The following is a 22976-nucleotide window of genomic DNA, read 5'->3' on the forward strand; positions in this document are numbered from 1 at the left end:
GCACATGTATTTTTGGGTGTACTGTGTGTGTGTGTGCACGCGTGTGTGTGTTTTGGGTGTGGTCTAGTGTGTGTGTGTGTTTTGGGTGTGGTCTAGTGTGTGTGTGTGTGTGTGTTTTGGGTGTACTGTGTGTGTGTGTGCGCGCGCACGTGTATTTTTGGGTGTACTGTGTGTGTGTTTTGGGTGTACTGTATATGGTGTGTGTGTTTTGGGTGGTGTGTGTGTGTGTGCGTGTGTTTTGGGTGTAGTGTGTGTGTTTTGGGTGTAGTGTGTGTGTAGTGTGTGCATGTGTTTTGGGTGTAGTGTGTGTGTGTGTGTGTGTGTACTGTGTGTGTGTGTGTGTGTGTGTGTGTGTGTGTGTGTGCGCGCGCGCGTGTATTTTTGGGTGTACTGTGTGTGTTTTGGGTGTACTGTGTGTGTGTTTTGGGTGTACTGTGTATACTGTGTGTGTTTTGGGTGGTGTGTGTGTGTGTTTTGGGTGTACTGTGTATACTGTGTGTGTGTGTGTGTGTGTGTGTGCGCGCGCACGTCTATTTTTGGGTATACTGTGTGTGTGCGCACATTTTTGGGTGTACTGTGTATACTGTGTGTGTTTTGGGTGGTGTGTGTGTGTGTTTTGGGTGTACTGTGTATACGGTGTGTGTGTGTGTGTGTGTGTGTCTGTGTGTGTGTGTGTGTGTGTGTGTTTGTGTGTGCGCGCGCACGTGTATTTTTGGGTGTACTGTGTGTGTGTTTTGGGTGTACTGTATATGGTGTGTGTGTTTTGGGTGTAGTGTGTGTGTTTTGGGTGTAGTGTGTGTGTGTGTGTGTTTTGGATGTAGTGTGTGTGTGTGTGTGTGTGTGTGTGTAGTGTGTATACAGTGTGTGCTGGGCGCAGTGTGTGTATAGGCTGTAGTGTGTGTATTAGTGTGTCGTGTGCGTAGCGTCCTGCAGGACCGGAGTGTTCCATCACACATACTGAAGTGTTTGATTTTGACAGACGGAATCTTCCGGATGGTTCTCTTGATGAAGAGCAGCAGGTGAGAGATGATGATGAAGGGCGGAGCCAGGCACGGGCGGGAGTGGTACTCTACTATCAGGTTATAGCGCTGGAACTTCCAGTGAACATCACTGTGCTCCTGTACCTTACTGAACGTGTAGCTGCGCACACACACACAAAATCTGTTATCCCACAGCACTGTTGATTAATTCTCTCTAACAGCAGATCTGACTGTCATGTCGCTACAAATCACAGCTTAATTTATTTATTTATAATTAATGCCATCATTCTGATACGTTATCATTTCTATAGTCACGGCTCGTTCACAGGGGTGTGTCCAGCAGATGCTCCACTGATGATAAACAGATTTTAAAAATCATTGATGTTTTGTTAAAGTAAGGAGACATTTGTGTTACAGGTTTCTGGAAGGAGTCTCCAGTGTGAGCGCTGTGTAACAGTCAGAGGTGACGCTGGAACTGTCAGTTTTCATCTTCAGGACAGAGTTCACACTTCTTTACAGTTTCTCAGGGACATGATAGAACAAGCTGTGGGTTTTTTGAGGTTTTTACAGATGTTCTGTCCATGAGCTGCCCTCAGGTCAGAATCTATCCAGGGTTTTTTCTGTAAGAAATAAAACTAAAGCATGGAGTTCGGTGTAAAACCTGAACATGGCGATGAGAAGGTTGAGCAGCAGGACGTTGGTGACCAGCAGGTAGATGGACAGCAGGATGTGGACGAGCCAGTTGACTTCAGGTTTTATACACGACTCAGCTCCATGCGCAATCAGAGTCTTATTCATGGTGCAACCCTTCTCTGCCTGCTTTTCAGCTGGAGAAGAAAAGAGAAACAACACTCATGAATCAGCATTACATGTTAAATAACACCATAAGGATGTAACACTAACACACACACACCGTCCATTTCCTCCAGTGGTATCTGCCCAAAGATGTGCAGGTACGGTCTGTAGAAAATTCTGCGAATCACCCTGGAGGGTTGAGGGTCGTAGGCGTAGATTAGCGCCTGATTGGCCACGCCGTAAGCCAAGAGCCAGACTCCCAGAAAGAACAGGAAAAAGAACACATCCTTCACCTGATACACAAATAAAACACAGTGCTCAGAGAAACGTTAACCACATGCGACAATTTTTCTCTTTTAACCGAAACCCAAAATCAGCAGAGACATGTTTCAACGTAAATGTTCAAAAAAATAATCTCACACACACACACACACTGACATCATCAGGCTCCATATTTGTGTGAATTTACAGATTTAACTTCACAGTGGAGCTTTAACCAACCATCATCCACATCACTGTCAGCTTTAAAGGCAACATTTGTGAATTTAAAAAAAAAAAAAAAAGCTCCATTAGTTAAATGAGAGCAGATGAATAAGAATCGAGTAATTTATACTTATTGAACCCGCCCCCATTTCCAACCAGGTACACAAAGCTCCGCCCTCAAAACTGTTCTAGTTAGCATTAGCAGGGAGGGTCATGGTGTCACTAAAATACCCCTTTTCCACCAAATCAGTTCCAGGGCTGGTGCTGGTGCACAACTCGTTCAACTTGCGAGCCAGCTGAGAACCAGTTTGCTTTTCCATAGCTCGCGGTGCTAAGGGAAGCCACGTCATTACGTCGCTGTATACGTCAGTTACGTCATTACGTTTGCATAAACCTTGGCGCGAATATCGAAGCAAAAACAACACGGAAGAAGCAGCAGCAACAACAACAATAATAATAATAATAATGGATGACTTTGCGTTTGTACAGCCGCTGTTTCTCGTCGCTTAAAAATGGTAACCTTTCGTGGTCTTGTTATTGTTGTTGGTCTTAACAACTCCACCCCCCCACTGACGTAAGCGGTTCTTTCCTCTGGCCCAGCAGAGAGTTGGTGCTAGCCTGGAACCGTTTTTTCTGGCCCAGAGCCAGTTCTTTGTCAGTGGAAACAGAAAACCCGGTTCCAAACTAAGCACTGGCCCCGAACCAGCCCTGGAACTGCTTTGGTGGAAAAGGGGCATAATAAGTCACTCAGTTTGCTTTCCCATAGCTCAGGGTGCTAAGGGGAGCCACGTCATTACGTCACTGTATACGTCAGTTACGTCGCTGCGTTTGCATAAACCTTGGCACGAACATCAAAGCAACAACAACAATAATGGATGACTTCGTGTTTGTACAGCTGCTGCTTCTGGCTTTACGGTGCTTCATTGGGATCAGAAAACGGCAGATCCAATATGTTTGTGTTGATCGACAGGTTTTGAGTGGACAGCGATTACGTTCTAATAACGTTTTGACTCTTACTTACACTGAATGTGAGATGGTTATGTTAGCGTTTGTTATGAGCTAACGTTAGCCGGTGTTATGTCGGCTTTGGTGGTCTTGTTATTGTTGTTGGTCTTAACAACTCCACCCCCCCCCGCTGATGTAAGCGGTTCTTTCCTCTGGCCCAGCAGAGAGTTGGTGCTAGCCTGGAACCGGTTTTTCTGGCCCAGAGCCAGTTCTTTGTCAGTGGAAACAGAAAACCCAGTTCCAAACTAAGCACTGGCCCCAAACCAGCCCTGGAACTGCTTTGGTGGAAAAGGGGCATCAGACACTCACCTGCTGAGATACAGCCCAGGGACATGAACCTTCTCTGAATAATGATTTACGAGGATGTGCGAGCGTGTTGGGGCGGGGCTATAACATGAGCCACTTGGGGTCTGAGGAGGCTGAGGAAGAGCCACTCCAACGTCTTCATCAGATGTAAAGTGAGTGCCACTGGTCGGAAGTCGTTCAGCTCACTGGGCCGATTCTTTTTGAGAACTGGAACGATACATGATGTCTTCCAGAGGGTGGCCACTCTCCCCAGCTGCAGGCTCAGGTTGAAAATGCGTTGGAGTGGTTCACCCAGTTCAGCAGCGCAGGTCTTCAGTAATCGGGGACACACCTTGTCCGGGCCTGCTGCTTTCCTGGGGTGAAGCTTCCTCAGTTGACCTCTGACCTGGTCTGCAGTAATGCATGGAGGAGTCTGTGTTGAGGTGGGGGAGGAGGGGGCTGCTGTGATGACTGGGGGGAGGTGTGTTGAGGGAAGAAGGAGAGATGGCTGCAGTGAGGGAGAGGGTGGGGGACGTGGGCTGGTTGAACCAATTGAAAAAAAGTCATTCAACTCATTCGCCCTCTCCACTGTCCCCTCAATGACTCTGGTCTTTGTATAGATAGTTTTCACATGACATCACAGAGTCGGGGATTCCCTAGTGGCGGCCATCTTGCGGGTCAAGCTTACCGTACGGGTCACTGAGCACACATTGTAATGCGCGAGTACAAAGTCTTCAAAAGAACCCAAGCAGGCTATTTAAAGCTAGCAATGGTGCACACCTGTTGTATTCACGGCTGTCGTAATAGGTCAGATGATGACGTCAAGCGGAGCTTTTATGGAATTCCCACTGTACGGGAGCACGAAGGCGAGCAAACAAACTCAGCATACAAAGGAGAAATCTATGGCTTGCGAGAATCAACCGCAAGGATTATCAGCCTTCCAAACACAGCAAAGTCTGCTCCGATCATTTTATAAGTGGTAAGTTGTTTAAATAAACAATCAATTGTGTTTAAGTTTGTTTTTGGAAACCAAAACATCATGTGAACAATCTCTGGAGAATGCCTAACTGGAACCGCTGAGTGTACGTTTACATTGTAATGTACACTTAATATCGCTCGTGTGTCACGTTTCTATTTGAAACCTGTCACTTCACTCACGCAAGGGTCTCTCATCTCATCTCATTATCTGTAGCCGCTTTATCCTGTTCTACAGGGTCGCAGGCGAGCTGGATCCTATCCCAGCTGACTACGGGCGAAAGGCGGGGTTCACCCTGGACAAGTCGCCAGGTCATCACAGGGCTGACACATAGACACAGACAACCATTCACACTCACACCTACGCTCAATTTAGAGTCACCAGTTAACCTAACCTGCATGTCTTTGGACTGTGGGGGAAACCGGAGCACCCGGAGGAAACCCACGCGGACACGGGGAGAACATGCAAACTCCACACAGAAAGGCCCTTGCCGGCCCCGGGGCTCGAACCCAGGACCTTCTCACGCAAGGGTCATTTTTGAAAAAAAAACATTTTAGGTCTATTCTGTATGATTTCATTTGTGTTTGGGATGCAAACAGCATGCCTTTTTCACGGCTGAATCGCACAGATCCGATTTTTTTTTGGGGGGGGGGGGGCGTTGGAGTGTCTGATTATAATTTCAAAGTAAATTCTGTATTAAAATTACTAAATAAGCAAATCCATTACAGTCCATGAAATAGGAAGTATAAGGATGAGAAAAAAACAGTTTAAATCGCAAAGCTGTGCACATTTGTGCAGCCCGAGCGGTGTGCAGGACTGCGCGCAGCTTTCCGATTTAAACTGTTTTTTTTTCTCATCCTTATACTTCCTGTTTCATGGACTGTAACGGATTTGCTTATTTAGTAATTTTAATACAGAATTTACTTTGAAATTATAATCAGACACTCCAAAGCCCCCACTAAAAAAAAAATTTTAAAAATCGGATCTGCGCGACGGAGTTTGCATGTTCTCCCCGTGTCCGCGTGGGTTTCCTCCGGGTGCTCCGGTTTCCCCCACAGTCCAAAGACATGCAGGTTAGGTTAACTGGTGGCTCTAAATTGAGCGTAGGTGTGAATGTGAGTGTGAATGGTTGTCTGTGTCTATGTGTCAGCCCTGTGATGACCTGGCGACTTGTCCAGGGTGTACCCCGCCTTTCGCCCGTAGTCAGTTGGGATAGGCTCCAGCTTGCCTGCGACCCTGTAGAAGGATAAAGCAGCTAGAGATAATGATGAGATGGGATCTGCGCGATTCAGGCGGCATCCGCTAAAAGGCACGCTGTGAATATACAAAGTTGTATATATCAGACAGCCTTTAAAGTTTGATGAAGTCAGTTTCAGGCTTTGGAGCAGGCTTTGGCAGTTTCAGGCTTTGGCAGCCCTGCATAGTCACTTGAAAATGCATCTTTGTCCACTTCGTAGGGGTCAATTCCCCCAATCAAGGCCAGTTTGGCTGCATACCATCGTCGTGAGATGTCGTCTAATGTATCTATATACTTCTGTTTGCTTGATTTTGCCGACATTGATCTTTATTTTAGAAAACTGACTATATAACTTCATAAATTCGTCCGAGATAACATAGCCGGTAGTGGCGATGGTCAGTTTTGTTTGCCCCGCAAGATGGCGGCTGGGGGGCATTCCCCGGAATGCCGTGACGTCAATGAAAACTATCTACTGTGGCCTGTGATGGTTTTCACACCTTCCCAGACCTCCCTCATGCTGTTCTCCTTCAGCTTCTGCTCCACCTTTCTCCTGTAGCTGTCCTTAGCTTCCCTCATGCAGCGTTTTACCTCCTGCTGTGCTGCTTTCATCGCCTCCCTATCCCTGCTCCTAAAGGTGGCCTTCTTCCTGTTGAGGACAGCTTCGACTTCTTGTGTTACCCATGGCTTGTTTGTACAGTGTTACCCTAATGTCTTAGCAGGGGAGACCACGTCTGCACAGAAGTTAAGGTAATCCGTCAGACAGTGTGTCAGCCCCTCTATGTCCTCACAGTGTGGGCTAAGCAGCACATCCCAGTCCGTGATATCATAACAGTCCCTGAGGGCATCTTCCATTTCAGGGGACCACCTCCTGATGGAGCTAGTTGTTGCAGGCTGCCTTTGAACCAGGGGGATGTACTTCGGCTGTAGAAGAACCAGGTTGTGGTCAGATTTCCCTAGTGGGGGGAGGGGTGTGACTCTGTATGCATCCCTCACATTAGCATACAGCAAGTCAATTGTCCTGTTGTTCCTTGTTGGACAATCCACAGCCTGGTAAAAAGCAGCCAAAGTAGAGTCCAAAGTAGCGTGATTAAAGTCCCCAGAAATGATGATCAATGCCTCAGGGTGCTGTGTCTGCAGCCTTGCTGTGACAGAGTGAATCCTCTCACATGCAGCGGCTGCGTCTGCCCTCGGAGGGATGTAAACACAGATGGTGATCACATGACTGAACTCCCTCGGCAGATAATATGGCTGCAGGCTAACGGCTAGCAGCTCCAAGTCCGGGCAACATAAGACTGTCTTTACGGAGTCCCGGGTTACACCAGCGGTTAACATAAATGAGTCGTCCCCCACCTTTGCTTTTCCTGCACGTGTTAGTGTCTCTGTCAGCTCTCACAGCAGTGAATCCCCACAGGTCCACGTTAGCATCCGGTACAAGGTGTGTTAGCCATGTCTCTGTAAAGATAAATAAGCTGCTCTCCCAGTAAATCCGCTGGTTGTTCAGAGCGGAAAGCTCGTCGACTTTATTTGGCAGTGAGTTCACATTCCCCATGATAACAGAGGGAATGGATGGTTTGTAGCGCCGCCGGTTGTCCGCTAGCCTAGCCTTTAGCTTAGCCCTGGCTTTGCAGCCCCTGGGTTTCCTCCTCAGCTTGGCCGGGATGGGGTGTCGTATCCCGGCTCGTCCCATTGTTTTCAGGGCCAGCAGCTTCTCTCTTGAATAAGTGAGAAAACTGGCTTCTGGTTGCGTGTTAAAGTTAAATATATCCATGTTATATAGTAAAACACACTATGTCTTCGTAAGAAGAGAAGTAAAAAAAAGAGGTTTAAAGAGCTAAGAACTACAGAGCTACTGGAGAGGCAGCCGTCTCACACAGCGCCCATATTTAAAAAAAAAAAAAAAAAGTGGCTTTTTGTGCCTTTAGCGACCAGGTAATTGAAATTGAATAAGAATCGGGATAACCATGGACAATTGAGCCTTTCTGTGATGTCATATCTGAGGGGCCCCCCACTTTGTATGGAGTGGGAGGCTTTCCTTCAAAACCATTCATTACCATCAGGTGTAAGGTCGTAAGTAAGACCTGCAACGTGGAAGATCTTGTTGTACTTTTATTTTTATTTTCTATCTACTTTTTTGCTAAATGTTCAGTATTTGTTCATGTATGGTTGTTCTATACTGTTCAGGGGATGTTCTGCACTCAAATGAAGGACACGATTATTGATTTAATTTGGATGCAAAGCATAAGAATAGCCTCCTATAGTGTAAATGGGATACATAACCCAGTCAAGAGAGGGAAAATTTTGTCTAAATTTAAAGACAGAGTCCAAATAGCCCATCTTCAAGAAACACATCTTAACGATACTGAACATGCTACACTAAGCAGAATGGGTGTTAAACATGTATACTCCTCTTCCTACAAGTCTGGACATAGAGGGGTAGCTATACTGATATCAAGAGGAGTGAACTATGAACACATGTCAGAACTCACAGACCCAGAGGGCAGGTTTGTAATGATAAGTAAGCAAGCTAGAAGGTACCACTGTTAGCCTCCTAAACGTGTACGCCCAGGCAGTGACTGGAGGTTTTATAGGAAAATGTTTGATTTGACGGCAACAAGAGCACAAGGGGTTGTTATCTGCGGTGGAGACTTTAACATGCATCTGAATCCTAAACTAGACGTCTCTAGTGGTAAGTCAGATACAAAACTCATAAATAAGAGAATCCTTGCTTTGATGAGGGAGTTGGGAATTGTAGACAGAGTTATATCCCACCAGTCAGGACTACACTTATTACTCCCCACCACATGCAGTTTACACTAGAATAGATTACTTTTTTTACCTTCAGCAAAGACCTGCATATGATAGAAAGATGTGATACAGGTTGTATGACTCTTTCAGACCATAGCCCTGTGTTTTTATCTGAGAGTCTGAACAGGGGACAAAGATCTACATTGTGGAGACTAAATTCAAATATATTAAATAATACATAGACCAAGGAATACCCGACAAGAGAAATAAACACATTCTTAGACATAAATGATAATGGGGAAGTGTCGCCAGTTATCCTTTGAGACACACTTAAAGCAGTTATGCGGGGCAAAATCATTGCCACCACCTCATATATGAAGAAGCTAAGAAGACAAAAGCTTCAAGGTCTTGAGAGTAAAACTAAAGCACCTACAAAGGGTCCACATTGACACTTTAGATGACAGGGTGAAACAAGAAATGAAAGAGATAAGGCATGAGATAGAAGAAATAAGAACATGAGAAATTAAAAAATAATAATATTTTTAAAAACAGCGGTATTATGAGGCTGGAGGGAAGGCAACGAAACTTCTATCATACAAACTAAAAAAGCAGCAAGCAGATAATGCCATTCATAAGATATGGATTCCAGAGTCAAGGATAACTGAATACAGCCTAGAGAGAATTCAACAGAGCTTTGAAAAATTCTATGAAACACTCTATTCTCAACCACATATTGATAACGCCTCTCATACTGACTCATTCTTGGCCTCTCTTGATTTACCCTCCATCTCTGAAGAAGAAAACAGAGTGTTAACATTGGAAATAACAATTGAAGAATTAAACTCCGCCATCTCCAGACTGAAGGCAAACAAGTCACCAGGCCCAGATGGTTTCACCGCTGAGTGGTATAGAACTATGCGAGAGAAGCTGATCCCAACACTACTGGCATCCTTCAACTGGGTTCTAAAGGAAAAGAAAATTCCTCCTTCATGGAGGGAAACAATAATTTCACTGATTCCTAAGGAAGGCAAAGATAAACTTGAGTGCGGTAGTTTTTGCCCCATTAGTATACTAAATGTAGACTATAAACTATTTACATCAACACTGGCGCACAGAATAGACAAGATTCTACCTAAATTAATTCACACAGACCAGACTGGTTTTATTAGACACAGACAAACAAGACAATTTGGGAAGGACCCTACACATTATTAATCATATTAGACAACAAGGCACAGAGGCAATGCTTATAAGTCTAGATGCAGAAAAGGCTTTTGACTCTGTCATGTGGTCTTTCCTATATAAAGTATTAGAAAAATTTGGTTTCCACAAGTGTATTATTGAGACATTTCAAGCTCTGTATGATAGCCCCTCTGCAAGGATTAAAGTTAAACGGTGCCTTATCAAAGCCTTCATATTAGAACGCGGAACAAGGCAGGGTTGTCCAGCCTCCCCCCTGCTTTTTGCTTTGTTTATTGAACCTTTGAGTCAGTGGATAAGGTGGAATCATAACATTAAAGGAATAAATAAGGATTCCGATGAGCATAAACTTGCATTATTTGCTGATGATGACCTAGTATACCTCTCACAACCCACTTTAACATTTCCTAAATTGATGGATCTTTTAGAGGAATATGGCGTTATTTCAGGATACAAATTGAATGTTCAAAAGACCCAAGTGCTCACATTTAATTATGAACCACCTGGCTTTTTGGTGGAGAGGCATCACTTGAAATGGGATGCAGACTCCATAAGATACCTGGGTGTGAATTTACCCAGGGATACTTCAAAACTGTTTACTTTGAATTATGGTCCCTTAAACACAAACATTAAATCAGATATACAAAGATGGAGTCTCATTCCTTTCCTGAGCTTGAATTCCAGAGTAGAGTCTGTAAGAATGAATATTACCGAGATTGCTATACCTTTTCCAGACTCTCCCAGTCGAAATACCCACAAAGCAGTTCATGGAATGGGACAAATTGATATCAAGATTTCTATGGCAAGGCAAAAAACCTAGGATCAGATATAAAACATTACAGCTACACAAGGAATGTGGAGGTATGGGTCTTCCTTGTCTGCATGACTACTACTATGCAGCCCAATTAAGACCTCTAGTGTGCTGGTGCGCTCCATCATACTCTGCAAGATGGATGGACATTGAGCTCAAAATGAGTCGAGGGATTCCATTAGCAGCTATAATAGCAGACAATAAATTAATAAAACAATATATGTTAGATAATAATAATAATAATCCTTGGATCAATATAGCATTGAAGACGTGGCAGAAGATAGTAAAACTCGGCAATATGGAACAGGCTCTAAGAATACTAAGATGGTGTGCATTTGATACTGATTTTTCTCCAAATAAGTTAGATGTCAGATTTAAGACTTGGATTAAAATGGGCCTCTCAAACTATTCCACTTTTGTACATAAAGGGACATTTAAGACATTCGCATCATTACAGCAGGAGCATGGCCTGCAGCGTCAGGATTTTTATAGGTACCTTCAGGTTAGACACCACTTCAATGAAAACATAGCCAGGACACAGGAGTTAGAAAATACAGGTATGGTAGAAGTATTTAAAAAAGCAAGCAGTTCATCAATATGTACTAAGGTTGTATCTAAACTGTACTATGGGCTACGCCAAGCCAGTTATTAACAATAACCTGTCTGATCTCCTCACCACAAGGCTGTGTGCTTTCTCCGCTGCTCTTCATTCTGTACACTGATGAGTGCAGATCAACGTACCCCAACTGTCATCTGGTTAAGTTTGCTGATGACACAGTTCTCTTGTCCCTCCTGTCCGGCCCTTCCCTCCATCATGGACCCGCTCTTCAGCAGTTCATAGAGTGGTGTGACTCTTCCTGCCTGGAGTTGAATGTTAGTAAAACTAAGGAGATGGTGGTGACCTTCTCCAGCAGCCAAAGGGAACTAGCGGCGGCTGTCACCACTATGGTCCACGGTTTTCCGGTCGAGACAGTTGAGGAATATAAATACCTGGGAACCATTCTGGACTGCCAACTGAGGTTCTCTTCCAACACAGAAGGGATCCTAAGGAAGTGCCACCAGAGGATGTACCTACTAAGGAAACTGAACTCTTTTTCTGTCAGTCAGAACATCTTGTTGACGTTCTATTACACATTCATTGAAAGTGTTTTAGCTTGTTCTATATGCTGTTGGTATTACTCCATTACTGTACAGGATAGGAACCGCCTGCATAATATTGTCAAGGTGTGTTCTAAGATTATTGGACTTCCTGCTCGCCACCTGAATACTGTGTACGAGCAGCAGGCTAGCGGCCTGGCTCGTCGAATTCTTAAGGACTCGACTCATGCTTTGTTCCCGGCATTTGAGCAGCTGCCGTCTGGTCACAGGTTCCGCTGTCTGGCCTGTAAGACCCAGAGGAGGAGAGCAACCTTTGTTCCAAGTGTTATTCTCCTCCTGAACTCTAAGAAATCTAAGACAGTTACAATAATTTAAGTCTTCTGTACAATACTCTAGTGCAATATCACATGTCCTGATGTGCAATATTACAATATCACCTTGTCACTTTAACTACAATGCCACTCTAATCATATTGTCATCATTTTAATTTTATCCACGCGTCATTTTATTTATTTGTCATATTTTATCTGCTGCCTTTTTTTTTAATTAAATTTATTTTTTCTTTTACTTTGTTACTGGCAACAGGCCTGCTATTGTATATCGTACATAATACGCTTTTTTTTCCCCTTTCCCACCCATTTTTGTGATTTTTATTCTTTTTGTGATTTTATTTTCTTGCTCTTTTAATGTACCACTCTTCACCCTTCTAATTGCCCTTCGGGGATAAATAAAGTTTTGTCTAAGTCTAAGCTCTCACAATACATTGTATATCAAACAGAAGTGGGAAAAGGAATGTGGTCTCACTGTCTTCAGAAGAGTGGAAAAGATTATGTATATTACAGTGGGAGACATGATGCTCAAATACATGGTGAGAATATAGTTGGAAAAACGTGTCAAGATTTTTTATGACACCTTTACAACAACGAACACTAAAACCGAACACAGGTTGTTGGAGAGCTTGTGGAAACAGTGAAGCCAATCACTTTCATGTTTTTTGGGAATGCCATGTTTTAACTGTATACTGGAGAGAAATACACTCCCATCTGGAAGCTATCTTTGGGGTAAACATTCCCCATAGGTTTGACACTTTATATTTAGGGAATATTGCTTTTGACAGATGGGTCTATGGAGATAAAAAAAAAATTGCTGCTTATACTTTTGGCTGCAAGCAAAAAGACTATTTCAAGAAGGTGGTTAAAACCAGATCCTCCTACTATAGAAGAATGGTTAGATGTGACTCAAGATATGTGTGTCATGGAAAAATTGTCCTACTCTCTCAGAATACAGACTGAGAAATTTTTTAGGATATGGTCTAAACGGACTGGTTATGTTAGAGAAATAAGAACAGTTTTTTGCTGATTAATATTGTTACTGTGTAATTTTCTATGTTTAATTTCATTTTTGTGAATTGTGGAACCCCTAATGTTCAAATTGTTCCTTTTACAAGATTGCTGAAATGTATAAAATCCATGGCCATAATAGAAATTTGTCGTTGATATTATGACCCTTAAGGTCTTCATCAAAATACACAAGTTTTATTTCCTTTTTTACTGTATTGGTAATGTATAACTCGTGTAAAATAGTAGTAGTAGTAGTAGTAGTGATGTAAGAAAAATGTCTGAAATCTTGTGGCCACAATAAAAAAAAATGTAAAAAAAAAAAAAAACCCACAAGAAATCAGTCCATCAGTTCCTGCACCTTTTACTGCAATTCCAGCTTCAAATCTTTCAGCAGGTGTGGCCAAAGGAGGTGTGGCTTAAAGGGTGGAGTCATAGCAAACTGTGCTAATGGAAAGCAAACCCATTCTGAGGAAAGAGACACGTTGGTGTCGGTGTTTTTCTCACCATTTTGCCGACGATGATGATTTTGGGTCCGAGGTGTTTGTGAACAGCGAAGATGTGAATGAGTCGAAGAGTGAAGACCATGTAGTCCACACACAGCACCGAGCGACCGAACTCATACGACCAATCGTACATCCTGCAACACACACACACGCATACCACTGAATATGAAAATATGTATGTTTTTAGTACTTTATTAAGGTCCTAAAAACATACACTGCTGAAGTCCCACCCTCTCACACACACCTGCAGACAAGGCCGAGGATGAAGAGGATGATGGCCGTGAGGTCACACTTGTTCCAATTGTCCTGGATGTAGAACCCCATACTCTGAGAAAAACTCCCTGAACCGCCGACGAACGACTGTCAGAGACAAGAGACACAAAACTCAGTGTGTGTGTGTGTGTGTGTGTGTGTGTGTGTGTGTGAGTGAGTGAGAGAGAGAGGTATATGTACCTGTCGAATCTCCTCACAGACCAAAGTAAACACCCAAAAGTACAACAAATACTCGATGGGGGCGGGGCCAACAGGAGGTGGAGGTTTGAATTCAACCAATAGGATGTAAGCGAACAGGAGGAGGAAGAGGAAGTACATTATCACGTTGCCTAGAAATGAAGTGACAGGCGCAAACCAGAACTGTTGCCATCGGTGTATGACGTATGGGTATTTGGGGAGAGGAGCACTTTTCCCTGGAAAAAAAAAAACACACACACACACACACACACACACACACACACACACACGTGTCCAGGTGTCTGGGTTTAAAAATCAGGAAAGTGAAACAACTTTTCCTCAGCTCACGTTCATCATCTCTGGTTAAAGCAGTGTGTTCCTCCAGATCCTCCTCCCTGTGGGACACACACACACACACACGTATGTTATTACACATACACTGATTTAATGACACTATTGTGTGAGATGTTAAAGAGAAGTTGATTACATATGCGGGATGTCAGCAAGAGAATAAACGAGATCACTGCCGTTGTCTCCATCTCCACCATGAGCATTACTCTCCCTGAGAGAGAGAGCGCAAAAATCATGTTACAGAAACATCTTGAATACTGCATTTCCTGGAATATCAGTCACTTTAAACAGACAGAGGGAGGGAAGAGATGGAATGAGAATGGAGAGAAGATGGAGAGGAGATGAGGACCATGTCTGCTGACCTGAAGGTGATGAGATTGGTGTAGATGAGTGGAGGCAGGAAGAAGGTCATGATGTGTTTCCACACTTCAGTGCGGCTGTGCATGTCTCCCCACCAGATCTCAGCCAGCAGCGTCTGTCCCCCCCCACACACACGGAACGGTCAGAGCGAACAAGCTAACTTTACAGGTTCTGCACAGAGATGCTTGCTTATTTATTTATGTGTGGAAGGAGTCTCCAGTGTCCGCACTGTGTAAGACTCCGATGTGATGCAACAAGCTGCGTTATTTTTTTGTCCTTTAACTTCAAGAGAGAGATTAAAGAGAGACTGGTGAGGGAACGACTGTTTATAGCTGCTATAATGTAAACCAGAACAGGAACTAACTTGTTTTACAACAGCATTTACTGTAATCCTAAAAGGATAAAAAGTATGAGGCATCATTCTTTAATAAATAAAATTTAGTAATCAGTGGTAAAGTGCTCGGAGATGAGGAATATTATTTTCTGATCTGCTGACCTGCACACCATCATGGCTGAAAAAAAGTCGCGCATCGGCTGCCGTGGCCATCTGTAGACAGGTAACTCCACCCCAAAATGGAGACATCCTAATGAGTAGCGTGTGGGAGCGAGCCTCGTTGCTCTGGTAGCAGGCGCTGAACATGTCTACAGGAGACACACACACCGCTTAGGTTTATATATTTATATACAAAGGCCTAAAAAGGTTTTAGAAATACATTTTTATAATTAGTGTTAAAGCTGCAGTATGGAACTTTCAGTGATGTGGAGACCTCTCGGGAAGAAAGGTGATATCACAAGCAACTTGCAGATGATTTTTAACAGATTTAACTCATTAATTATTAGAAGTATTCACACGTGACAGATGCACTCTGGAACAAAGTCGTCTTATGTTATAGATAAGATTTACTTTTCTCCACGGACTCTGCAATGTTCCTTATTTCAGCTTTAACAGAGTTACATACTACAGCTTTAATTCACAGGAAGGTCACACATGGTGGTTAAGTGTATTATATCCATGTTTAACTGTGTATGGCAGGTGGAGGGTGTGTGTGTGTGTGTGTGTGTGTGTGTATGTGCTCTCGCTCACCATGAGCCATGTTCTCAAACTTCTGCGCCAGCTCCTTCATGGACAGCTGGCTCTCTGTCTCGATCTCCAGCTTGGACAGCTCTCGGAGGATCTTACACGCACTGAGCGCACCCATTACAGGCTCCCCCACCTGAGAGAGAGAGAGATTGTCCAAATGTGAGTGATAGGAGGAGATTAATATAGCCGAAGATGGATGAAGGACTGTTTACCCTCTCCCAGAAGAAGATGGCCATCTCACTGCGGTTCTGTAGAACGGCCCAGATGAAGAGAGAGGACCAGGGGAACGCAACCTTCTGATGATGGTACATACAGGCACCCTGCAGAAGCTTATTCACATGCTGAGAGAGAGAGAGAGAGAGAGAGAGAGAGACACAGCATGATGTTTAAACTGGTCTGGGGGTGGGGACACGTCTGAGCTCAGGATGTGAGGTCACTAAATGAACTCCACTGCTTTGACCCCATTACACTGAATATATGTGACTGACTAACCAGTCGTAATTTGAGACTCAGTAACTTTTAACCCCAGGACCTGTGGGGGTCGGTAGATAGAGAATGAACTTTATTAGCCAATATTAGAGGGTTGTCATGGTAATGCTGAAATATATTGGGAAAGGTTTGGGCTGTTGTTAAATAAAGCAGTGAGAAAATGACTGCATCCAAAATTTACATACTCATGTATACTTAAAGATTGTGGAACTTGAGAAGCATCAGTTATATCTGTGGGAAAATGTGGTGTGGGAAATATTCCTGTTCAGATTTAAACCCATTACAGATGGTAACGTTAGCGGTAATGTTAGTAATGTTGGTTAGATGGTAACGTTAGCAGTAATGTTAGTAATGTTGGTTAGATGGTAACGTTAGCGGTAATGTGAATAATGTTGGTTAGATGGTAACGTTAGCGGTAATGTTAGTAATGTTGGTTCGATGGTAACGTTAGCGGTAATGTGAATGTTGGTTAGATGGTAACGTTAGCGGTAATGTTAGTAATGTTGGTTAGATGGTAACGTTAGCAGTAATGTTAGTAATGTTGGTTAGATGGTAACGTTAGCAGTAATGTTAGTAATGTTGGTTAGATGGTAACGTTAGCGGTAATGTGAATAATGTTGGTTAGATGGTAACGTTAGCGGTAATGTTAGTAATGTTGGTTAGATGGTAACGTTAGCGGTAATGTTAGTAATGTTGGTTCGATGGTAACGTTAGCGGTAATGTGAATGTTGGTTAGATGGTAACGTTAGCGGTAATGTTAGTAATGTTGGTTAGATGGTAACGTTAGCGGTAATTTTAATGTTGGTTAGATGGTAACGTTAGCGGTAATGTTAGTAATGTTGGTTAGATGGTAACGTTAGCAGTAATGTTAGTAATGTTGGTTAGATGGTAACGTTAGCGGTAATGTTAGTAATGCTGGTTAGATGGTAACGTTAGCGGTAATGTTAGTAATGCTGGTTAGATGGTAACGTTAGCGGTAATGTTAGTAATGCTGGTTAGATGGTAACGTTAGCGGTAATGTTAGTAATGCTGGTTAGATGGTAACGTTAGCGGTAATGTTAGTTAGATGGTAACGTTAGCGGTAATGTTAGTAATGTTGGTTAGATGGTAACGTTAGCGGTAATTTTAATGTTGGTTAGATGGTAACGTTAGCGGTAATGTTAGTAATGTTGGTTAGATGGTAACGTTAGCAGTAATGTTAGTAATGTTGGTTAGATGGTAACGTTAGCGGTAATGTTAGTAATGCTGGTTAGATGGTAACGTTAGCGGTAATGTTAGTAATGCTGGTTAGATGGTAACGTTAGCGGTAATGTTAGTTAGATGGTAACGTTAGCGGTAATGTTAGTAATGTTGGTTAGATGGTAACGTTAGCAGTAATGTTAGTAATGTTGGTTAGATGGTAACGTTAGCGGTAATGTTAGTAATGTTGGTTAGATGGTAACGTTAGCAGTAATGTTAGTAATGCTGGTTAGATGGTAACGTTAGCGGTAATGTTAGTAATGTTGGTTAGATGGTAACGTTAGCGGTAATGTTAGTAATGTTGGTTAGATGGTAACGTTAATGTTAGTAATGTTGGTTAGATGGTAACGTTAGCGGTAATGTTAGTAATGTTGGTTAGATGGTAACGTTAGCGGTAATGTTAGTAATGTTGGTTAGATGGTAACGTTAGCGGTAATGTTAGTAATGTCGGTTAGATGGTAACGTTAGCGGTAATGTTAGTAATGTCGGTTAGATGGTAACGTTAGCGGTAATGTTAGTAATGTTGGTTAGATGGTAACGTTAGCAGTAATGTTAGTAATGTTGGTTAGATGGTAACGTTAGCGGTAATGTTAATGTTGGTTAGATGGTAACGTTAGCGGTAATGTTAGTAATGTTGGTTAGATGGTAACGTTAGCGGTAATGTTAGTAATGTTGGTTAGATGGTAACGTTAGCGGTAATGTTAGTAATGTTGGTTAGATGGTAACATTAGCGGTAATGTTAGTAATGTCAGTTAGATGGTAACGTTAGCGGTAATGTTAGTAATGTTGGTTAGATGGTAACGTTAGCAGTAATGTTAATGTTGATTAGATGGTAACGTTAGCAGTAATGTTAGTAATGTCGGTTAGATGGTAACGTTAGCGGTAATGTTAGTAATGTCGGTAAGATGGTAACGTTAGCAGTAATGTTAGTAATGTCGGTTAGATGGTAACGTTAGCAGTAATGTTAGTAATGTCGGTTAGACGGTAACGTTAGCGGTAATGTTAGTAATGTTGGTTAGATGGTAACGTTAGCGGTAATGTGAATGTTGGTTAGATGGTAACGTAAGCGGTAATGTTAGTAATGTTGGTTAGATGGTAACGTTAGCGGTAATGTGAATGTTGGTTAGATGGTAACGTTAGCGGTAATGTGAATGTTGGTTAGATGGTAACGTTAGCGGTAATGTTAGTAATGTTGGTTAGATGGTAACATTAGCGGTAATTTTAATGTTGGTTAGATGGTAACGTTAGCGGTAATGTTAGTAATGTTGGTTAGATGGTAACGTTAGCAGTAATGTTAGTAATGTTGGTTAGATGGTAACGTTAGCAGTAATGTTAGTAATGCTGGTTAGATGGTAACGTTAGCGGTAATGTTAGTAATGCTGGTTAGATGGTAACGTTAGCGGTAATGTTAGTAATGTTGGTTAGATGGTAACGTTAGCGGTAATGTTAGTAATGTTGGTTAGATGGTAACGTTAGCGGTAATGTTAGTAATGTTGGTTAGATGGTAACATTAGCAGTAATATTAGTAATGCTGGTTAGATGGTAACGTTAGCGGTAATGTTAGTAATGCTGGTTAGATGGTAACGTTAGCGGTAATGTTAGTAATGTTGGTTAGATGGTAACGTTAGCGGTAATGTTAGTAATGTTGGTTAGATGGTAACGTTAGCGGTAATGTTAGTAATGTTGGTTAGATGGTAACGTTAGCGGTAATGTTAGTAATGTTGGTTAGATGGTAACGTTAGCAGTAATGTTAATGTTGGTTAGATGGTAACATTAGCAGTAATGTTAGTAATGTTGGTTAGATGGTAACGTTAGCGGTAATGTTAGTAATGTTGGTTAGATGGTAACGTTAGCGGTAATGTTAGTTAGATGGTAACGTTAGCGGTAATGTTAGTAATGTTGGTTAGATGGTAACGTTAGCAGTAATGTTAATGTTGGTTAGATGGTAACGTTAGCGGTAATGTTAGTTAGATGGTAACATTAGCAGTAATGTTAGTAATGTTGGTTAGATGGTAACGTTAGCGGTAATGTTAGTAATGTTGGTTAGATGGTAACGTTAGCGGTAATGTTAGTTAGATGGTAACGTTAGCGGTAATGTTAGTAACGTTGGTTAGATGGTAACGTTTGCGGTAATGTTAGTAATGTTGGTTAGATGGTAACGTTAGCGGTAATGTTAGTAATGTCGGTTAGATGGTAACATTAGCAGTAATGTTAGTAATGTCAGTTAGATGGTAACGTTAGCAGTAATGTTAATGTTGGTTAGATGGTAACATTAGCAGTAATGTTAGTAATGTTGGTTAGATGGTAACGTTAGCAGAAATGTTAATGTTGGTTAGATGGTAACATTAGCAGTAATGTTAGTAATGTTGGTTAGATGGTAACGTTAGCGGTAATGTTAGTAATGTCGGTTAGATGGTAACATTAGCAGTAATGTTAGTAATGTTGGTTAGATGGTAACGTTAGCAGTAATGTTAATGTTGGTTAGATGGTAACATTAGCAGTAATGTTAGTAATGTTGGTTAGATGGTAACGTTAGCGGTAATGTTAGTAATGTTGGTTAGATGGTAACGTTAGCGGTAATGTTAGTTAGATGGTAACGTTAGCGGTAATGTTAGTAATGTTGGTTAGATGGTAACGTTAGCAGTAATGTTAATGTTGGTTAGATGGTAACGTTAGCAGTAATGTTAGTAATGTCGGTTAGATGGTAACGTTAGCGGTAATGTTAGTAATGTCGGTAAGATGGTAACGTTAGCAGTAATGTTAGTAATGTCGGTTAGATGGTAACGTTAGCGGTAATGTTAGTAATGTCGGTTAGATGGTAACGTTAGCGGTAATGTGAATAATGTTGGTTAGATGGTAACGTAAGCGGTAATGTTAGTAATGTTGGTTAGATGGTAACGTTAGCGGTAATTTTAATGTTGGTTAGATGGTAACGTTAGCGGTAATGTTCGTAATGTTGGTTAGATGGTAACGTTAGCAGTAATGTTAGTAATGTCGGTTAGATGGTAACGTTAGCGGTAATGTTAGTAATGTCGGTTAGATGGTAACGTTAGCGGTAATGTGAATGTTGGTTAGATGGTAACGTTAGCGGTAATGTTAGTAATGCTGGTTAGATGGTAACATTAGCGGTAATGTTAGTAATGTTGGTTAGATGGTAACGTTAGCGGTAATTTTCATGTTGGTTAGATGGTAACGTTAGCGGTAATGTTAGTAATGTTGGTTAGATGGTAACGTTAGCAGTAATGTTAGTAATGTTGGTTAGATGGTAACGTTAGCAGTAATGTTAGTAATGCTGGTTAGATGGTAACGTTAGCGGTAATGTTAGTAATGCTGGTTAGATGGTAACATTAGCAGTAATATTAGTAATGTTGGTTAGATGGTAACGTTAGCGGTAATGTTAGTAATGCTGGTTAGATGGTAACGTTAGCGGTAATGTTAGTAATGTTGGTTAGATGGTAACGTTAGCAGTAATATTAGTAATGTTGGTTAGATGGTAACGTTAGCGGTAATGTTAGTAATGCTGGTTAGATGGTAACGTTAGCGGTAATGTTAGTAATGTTGGTTAGATGGTAACGTTAGCGGTAATGTGAATAATGTTGGTTAGATGGTAACGTTAGCGGTAATGTTAGTAATGTTGGTTAGATGGTAACGTTAGCGGTAATGTTAGTAATGTTGGTTAGATGGTAACGTTAGCGGTAATGTTAGTAATGCTGGTTAGATGGTGACATTAGCAGTAATATTAGTAATGTTGGTTAGATGGTAACGTTAGCGGTAATGTTAGTAATGTCGGTTAGATGGTAACATTAGCAGTAATGTTAGTAATGTCAGTTAGATGGTAACGTTAGCAGTAATGTTAATGTTGGTTAGATGGTAACATTAGCGGTAATGTGAATAATGTTGGTTAGATGGTAACGTTAGCGGTAATGTTAGTAATGCTGGTTAGATGGTAACATTAGCGGTAATGTTAGTAATGTTGGTTAGATGGTAACGTTAGCGGTAATGTGAATAATGTTGGTTAGATGGTAACGTTAGCGGTAATGTTAGTAATGTTGGTTAGATGGTAACGTTAGCGGTAATGTTAGTAATGTTGGTTAGATGGTAACGTTAGCGGTAATGTTAGTAATGCTGGTTAGATGGTAACGTTAGCGGTAATGTTAGTAATGCTGGTTAGATGGTAACATTAGCGGTAATGTTAGTAATGTTGGTTAGATGGTAACGTTAGCGGTAATGTGAATAATGTTGGTTAGATGGTAACGTTAGCGGTAATGTTAGTAATGTTGGTTAGATGGTAACGTTAATGGTAATGTTAGTAATGCTGGTTAGATGGTAACGTTAGCGGTAATGTTAGTAATGTTGGTTAGATGGTAACGTTAGCGGTAATGTGAATAATGTTGGTTAGATGGTAACTTTAGCGGTAATGTTAGTAATGTTGGTTAGATGGTAACGTTAGCGGTAATGTTAGTAATGTCGGTTAGATGGTAACGTTAGCGGTAATGTTAGTAATGTCGGTTAGATGGTAACGTTAGCGGTAATGTGAATGTTGGTTAGATGGTAACGTAAGCGGTAATGTTAGTAATGTTGGTTAGATGGTAACGTTAGCGGTAATTTTAATGTTGGTTAGATGGTAACGTTAGCGGTAATTTTAATGTTGGTTAGATGGTAACGTTAGCGGTAATGTTAGTAATGTTGGTTAGATGGTAACGTTAGCGGTAATGTTAGTAATGTCGGTTAGATGGTAACGTTAGCGGTAATGTTAGTAATGTCGGTTAGATGGTAACGTTAGCGGTAATGTGAATGTTGGTTAGATGGTAACGTAAGCGGTAATGTTAGTAATGTTGGTTAGATGGTAACGTTAGCGGTAATTTTAATGTTGGTTAGATGGTAACGTTAGCGGTAATTTTAATGTTGGTTAGATGGTAACGTTAGCGGTAATGTTAGTAATGTTGGTTAGATGGTAACGTTAGCGGTAATGTTAGTAATGTCGGTTAGATGGTAACGTTAGCAGTAATATTAGTAATGTTGGTTAGATGGTAACGTTAGCGGTAATGTTAGTAATGCTGGTTAGATGGTAACATTAGCGGTAATGTTAGTAATGTTGGTTAGATGGTAACGTTAGCGGTAATGTGAACAATGTTGGTTAGATGGTAACGTTAGCGGTAATGTTAGTAATGTTGGTTAGATGGTAACGTTAGCGGTAATGTTAGTAATGCTGGTTAGATGGTGACATTAGCAGTAATATTAGTAATGTTGTTTAGATGGTAACGTTAGCGGTAATGTTAGTAATGCTGGTTAGATGGTAACGTTAGCGGTAATGTTAGTAATGTTGGTTAGATGGTAACGTTAGCGGTAATGTGAATAATGTTGGTTAGATGGTAACGTTAGCGGTAATGTTAGTAATGTTGGTTAGATGGTAACGTTAGCGGTAATGTTAGTAATGCTGGTTAGATGGTAACATTAGCGGTAATGTGAATAATGTTGGTTAGATGGTAACGTTAGCGGTAATGTTAGTAATGTTGGTTAGATGGTAACGTTAGCGGTAATGTTAGTA

At 41.7% G+C, this 22976-nt stretch overlaps 2 protein-coding genes across 2 annotated transcripts in view; one reads left to right on the forward strand and one right to left on the reverse strand.

Annotated features, from left to right (window-relative positions):
* The window catches only part of trpm4a (transient receptor potential cation channel, subfamily M, member 4a), a 109310-nt gene that overhangs the window by 55834 nt on the left and 30500 nt on the right, over window positions 1–22976 (reverse strand). Inside the window, exons 13-24 of the mRNA XM_060902326.1 lie at window positions 15913–16041; window positions 15704–15833; window positions 15116–15261; window positions 14622–14734; window positions 14396–14470; window positions 14257–14303; window positions 13912–14144; window positions 13703–13818; window positions 13460–13592; window positions 1894–2068; window positions 1642–1807; window positions 959–1140 (exon numbers count right to left, since the gene is read on the reverse strand). Of these exons, the coding sequence (XP_060758309.1) occupies window positions 959–1140; window positions 1642–1807; window positions 1894–2068; window positions 13460–13592; window positions 13703–13818; window positions 13912–14144; window positions 14257–14303; window positions 14396–14470; window positions 14622–14734; window positions 15116–15261; window positions 15704–15833; window positions 15913–16041 (1645 nt within the window). The remainder of the gene's footprint in view (window positions 1–958; window positions 1141–1641; window positions 1808–1893; window positions 2069–13459; window positions 13593–13702; window positions 13819–13911; window positions 14145–14256; window positions 14304–14395; window positions 14471–14621; window positions 14735–15115; window positions 15262–15703; window positions 15834–15912; window positions 16042–22976) is intronic.
* LOC132868975 (uncharacterized) lies at window positions 8375–12144 on the forward strand. The gene is made up of 2 exons (XM_060902327.1): window positions 8375–8447; window positions 11200–12144. Exons 1-2 carry the CDS (start codon window positions 8414–8416, stop codon window positions 11988–11990), a joined length of 825 nt encoding a protein of 274 aa, XP_060758310.1. The 5' UTR covers window positions 8375–8413; the 3' UTR covers window positions 11991–12144.

This window comes from Neoarius graeffei, chromosome 20, assembly GCF_027579695.1.
Source record: "Neoarius graeffei isolate fNeoGra1 chromosome 20, fNeoGra1.pri, whole genome shotgun sequence".
NCBI lineage: Eukaryota > Metazoa > Chordata > Actinopteri > Siluriformes > Ariidae > Neoarius > Neoarius graeffei.

What these genes read in the sequence shown, in the direction of transcription:
- LOC132868975 (XM_060902327.1), top strand. Translation starts at nt 8,414, where the DNA reads ATGCATCTGAATCCTAAACTAGACGTCTCTAGTG. An exon ending in TAAACTAGACGTCTCTAGTG is followed by an intron (nt 8,448 to 11,199) that starts GTAAGTCAGATA and finishes CCTCACCACAAG; the next exon opens with GCTGTGTGCTTTCTCCGCTG.